The 4,994-nt window shown below is 37.9% G+C and overlaps 1 protein-coding gene across 1 annotated transcript; it reads right to left on the reverse strand.

The window, feature by feature from the left end:
• Positions 1-2,882: 2,882 nt before the first annotated feature.
• LOC111371830 lies at positions 2,883-3,725 on the reverse strand. Its single transcript, XM_022994005.1, has one exon. It carries the CDS (start codon positions 3,723-3,725, stop codon positions 2,883-2,885), a length of 843 nt encoding a protein of 280 aa, XP_022849773.1.
• Between the last annotated feature and the right edge of the window lie 1,269 nt (positions 3,726-4,994).

The following is a 4,994-nucleotide window of genomic DNA, read 5'->3' on the forward strand; positions in this document are numbered from 1 at the left end:
TGTACATCTTTGAGTTTTCTTCCCAATGCACTTTGAATCACCTCAATCGGAGATTAGGAAAGAAAGTTATGACCAAAATATTGAAAACTATCCGGAGGAAAAATTTTATAATCATGCGGCCGCATGGTTATAATTCCTTGCGGCCGCACAGGGTATTGCAGGGATCCAAATGAGCTGAAAAATTGAACCATACGACCGCATGGTTTAACACCATGCGGCCGCATGGCTTTAAGGTCGATAAAAAATTCTGAAACCCCGTTTTTAATTGAAACTCTTTCGGGGCTCCGTGGGGACATGATATAAAAGCCAAAATTCATCAGAAAAAAGGGCAGAACGTCCAGGGAGAAGAAGAATACAACTTTTGGAGACAAGGAACACAAATTTGAAGCCGATTTCACAAGGATTCAAAGGGGTTTTCAAGGTTTTGTTCAAGAATTCAAATTTCAAGCCGTTGTTTGTTATTTTAATTCTATATTTCATGAACTTGATATAAAGATTCGTTGGATATTTTGATTGATTTACATGCATTAATTTTCTTCCGCAATTAGTGGCCAATGATTGTGTGAGTATTGATGACTTGTTTCTTACATTCGAGAGAAGTGGAATAGGTTCGATAAGGTGTAAATCAACATAGGGTCCGATAGGGGATAGAGATATACCCCTATGCTTTATGTAATTCTTAAATTGTTCACAAAACTACATGCATTCTTGTATGTTTGCATCATCCATAGAGATATAGGCTGGTGGTGTGCAAGAATAGGTCTAATATATATCGAGAGAGTATATTGGATAGAATAGGAACATTGAATTGGCAAATTTTCATCGAATCATTAATTTTATGAAATTAGGGTTTTTATAACTTCAATTGGGGATTCGTGATCCCAGTGACTTTAATTTGATTCATTTTAATAAATTAGCTTTTAAACTTGCTTAATTTCATTTACTTGAGTGTTTAAGTCGTTTAATTAGAGAAATTTCGAAATTAGGGTTTCTAATTGAGAAATTAGGGTTTTCAATTGAAATTAGGGTTTTTAGTTGAAATTGGGGCTTTTTGCATTTAGATCACATTTTCACTCAATTAGATTCGGTTAAGGCTAGATTAAATAGAATTTAACTACTCAATCTCTGAGGGACGATATTCGGACTTTTAAAAATCCACTTTATTACTTGTTACGAACCGTACACTTGCGGTAGTGTTAAATCGAAAGAATTATTTCGTGAACAACAATCAATGGACCCATTCGGTTCACATTTCACTTTAAACACCCCTTTACAACCTCTAATGTTCATCAAAGGAGATGCTGGAACTAGTGTCCATGTGTTATTACGCATGAGAGCAGTATAGTCATCGTCCATAGCCAACATCCAATGAGGATATCGAGAAGCAACCACAAAGCTGGTACGTTTGTGATTTAAGGGATTGAATAATATAATGGATAGTGCATGGGATAAGGGGTGAGGACTGGGTTGAGAGTAGAGGAAGAAGAGGGAGAAAAACTTTTTCAGAGAGTTTGGAGAGTCGGGAGAAAAGGAGGGAGAAGCATTGGTTAGTATCAGGAAGGAGAGATCTGGGCAAGTGTCGTTTTGTGTAGGGGTAAGCTGGAGAGTTGAGCTAATATGAGATGAAAGTAGGTCCAAAGTAAGGTTCGAGGAAGGAGAATGTATACCTAACTTAGGGAAAGGGAGCCCAAAGAAGATGAAGACCCAAGCGTTAATCAGGAAAGTTTACTGGAAGGATCAATTGGGCTCAATAAGGGAGAAGAATTGGTCTCAATTTCGGATGGGTGCAACTAGGGAATCAATATCATGAGGGCCAATTAAATTTACAATTGATATAGCAAGGGAGTTAGGACCGACGGCTATAGAAGTTGCACCAAGAGGTGAATGTGTAGCATATGGAAAGGTTGTTTTGTCAAAAACAAAATTTCATGAAATATAGACCCAGCCGCTTGTCATGTCAGGCACCGAAATCCCTTGAAGTGAGTCATCTATGCAAAAAGCACACCCAAAACTCCCAAGGATAGTATAATCCAGGACCTAAGAGAAAAGTTGTTCAAACGGAGACTTGGAGCCGAGAAGAGGTGTCGACAATCAATTGATTAAGAATATCGCGGTAAAGAAGGCGTCTACCCAAAATTTGAATGGAAGCTGAGATTGGGCTAAGAGACAGGCCTATACTCACAATGTAGAGGTGTTTTCTTTCTACCACTTCATTTTGTTGAGGAGTGTGTGGGCAAGAAACTTGGTGAGAAATTCCATGATCGCAAAGAAATGAGATAAAAAGATTGCTCATAAATTCACCTCCATCGTCAATTTAAATTTGTTTACTAGTGGATATAAACCAATTTTCAACCATTTTAGTAAATGTAATGAAGGTGGAGAAAGCCTATGATTTTTGTCCCAATGAATAGAGCCAAGTGAATTGGGTGTGATCATCAACAATGGATAAATAGTAACAAAATCCATCGTGTGATTCAATATACGAGGGGCCCATAAATCAAGATTCAATAAATCAAATGGACATTGTTTATGGAGATTATGATAGTTTAAAGGGTGTTGACAATATTTGCCCAATGGACAAATATGACAGTTCTTAAAAGATTTAATTGTACAATGAACAGGTAAATTCTATGTATGCAACAAAATATTAAAGATAGATTGTGCAGGGTGACCAAGGCGGGTATGCCAGACATGTGGAGTTGTGCGAGCACCATAGAGAGCTATCCGATTGGTGTCAAGTGGAGATGGTTGAATATGATAGAATCTATCCGAGCTATTCCCAATGACAAGGATAGTCCTTGTCTTGTTGCCATTCCCACGAAATCCATTAGTATCAAATTCAAGAAAATAGGCATTATCACAACAAAGATGTCAAATGGAAATTAATTTCTCTTTTGAATGACAGGAATACATAAAACCTCATTAAGATTTAATAATTTTTGGGATTTGGTTAATTTTACATTCCCAATATGAGTAATTTTTAGTTCATTTCCATTACCAGCAACTATAGTGTCTGTACCTGTATAAGAGCGAGAAACTAAAATACCATATAGGTTGGGAGTTATATGATGGGTTGCCCTGGAATTAAAACACCAAGTGGAGTTTTGGACTGTTGTGGGAAAGGAAGCATGTGGGGCCACAAATGTCTGAGGCCCATGGTTTCGACAATAACGAGCAATGTGGCCCATTTTTGTCACACCTAAAATAAATTGGATTCTTGCATGAAGAAGCAGCCACCGGTGTGAGAAAAAGGGGAGGTATACGTCGGAGAGAGATGGTGGTGGCTGATTGTAAGGAGGGCAACTCCAATTCCACGTTGATGGATGGTAACTGGAAGGAGGGAATCGTTGTCCATGACCACGAGTGCCTCTGCCATGTCCCCACTTGCCACCATGATAAGGGAAAGTATTCTGATTTTGATTAGCTACCATGGAAACTCTAGAAGTAGTGGTAAGATTGAGTCTCTTCTGTAAGTGCTTCTCTTTCAAAACTAAATCATAAAATTGGTCAAATTCGAGATCGGGGTGCATATGGAGTGTTGTTGCTAAATATTTGAACTCCAGTCCAAGTCCGTTAAGAGTGTAGGTGATGAGTTCATCATCATCTATAGAACTACCGGTCTGCTTTAATGAATCAAATAGTGGTTTTACTCGATTGATAGTCAGATAGTGGGCCATCATTGTCCCATTTAGGTGTTCGAGTTTCATCCCAGAGGAGCCGCACATGGCTACCAGCTAGTGGTGAGAGACCTTTATCCAATAGGCTCCATGCCTGAGTGTTTTGGTGTAAGATGAGGATGTTGCCTTGATCCAACTCAAAACTAATTTGTCTCGAGTAAAATCCAGGCGGACGGTTCTATCCGTCATCTCGTTGGGTGGATTCATAGTATTTTTTATGAGATAACTATTCCTATCCACGAGAACTGGAAATTGTGATGAGATATTGTGGTTGAGAGGGAGAGAGGAGTTGGATGGGGAGGGGGTAAGTTCGGACATTTCTGTGATCAACTTTGTCAAGTCTAAAATGCCGGACTCCTCTGACTGTGGTATCTTTGCCATTGAAAGGAGGTGGGAAAGTGGATAAAAAATGTTCGGTGTTGGCCTGTTATGGCTCTAATACCATGAAGGAAAAGATAAATTCCAGTATATTTTCATTGATGATGGTTTCCTGTACTTATATGTCAAGTCTGGGACTATTTATAGAAATATTATTTACAGAGAAAATATATAAGCCAAAACTATAATCAGTCCATAATCATATCCTGTCTATATAATACCCATAATTGATTTATCCAAATATAGCTACTGCCCATATAATTCCGATAAATGATTTGTCCAAATATAGCTGTGGCTTAATCAATGTTAGTCTCTTTAGGTCTTAAGTTTGAATTCTCAAGTATCTAATGGAAAGTCATGGGGGCAAGATGAGTTAAACTCTCTCAAAGCGGACAATACATAAGTTAACAGCTTGGACAAAAGAGGCTGGATCGTTATAAGGAGGCTTTAATATTTGACCAGCTTTATCGTGCAATTGGAACAAAATCTCCAGAACAAATTCCTCCTCGGTATTTCTGTTAACACATTCTTTCCTATGTGCCCCATCTTTTTCCCCTACCAATGCTCATTGTGTAGTGTGGGTATAGATTGGACTACAACCATGATTTTGTAGATAAAATTACATAAAGTGGTTTCTAGCATTTAGTTACCATTTATAGAATTTAGTTTCTAATTTTTATTAAGAAAAACTAAACTAAATGATGTTCCTCCCAATTCATTGATAGAAATCCACGTGAAACCCATTCATACAAGAAGCGTTAAACGGGACAATACCAGTCAGTGCATATCTGGTATCAAATGTCGTAAATGTCTTTGCCATATAGCTCTAATATTAATCCAACTTCTTTTCCGAGAAATGCCCCATGTCCGATTGACAAGAAGTGGTTATATCAGAAAAGCACACGCCTTCAATTTTCAGTAAGACAAATATTTCATTTC

The sequence above is a fragment of the Olea europaea genome, chromosome 2 (genome assembly GCF_002742605.1).
Source record: "Olea europaea var. sylvestris chromosome 2, O_europaea_v1, whole genome shotgun sequence".
Lineage (NCBI taxonomy): Eukaryota > Viridiplantae > Streptophyta > Magnoliopsida > Lamiales > Oleaceae > Olea > Olea europaea.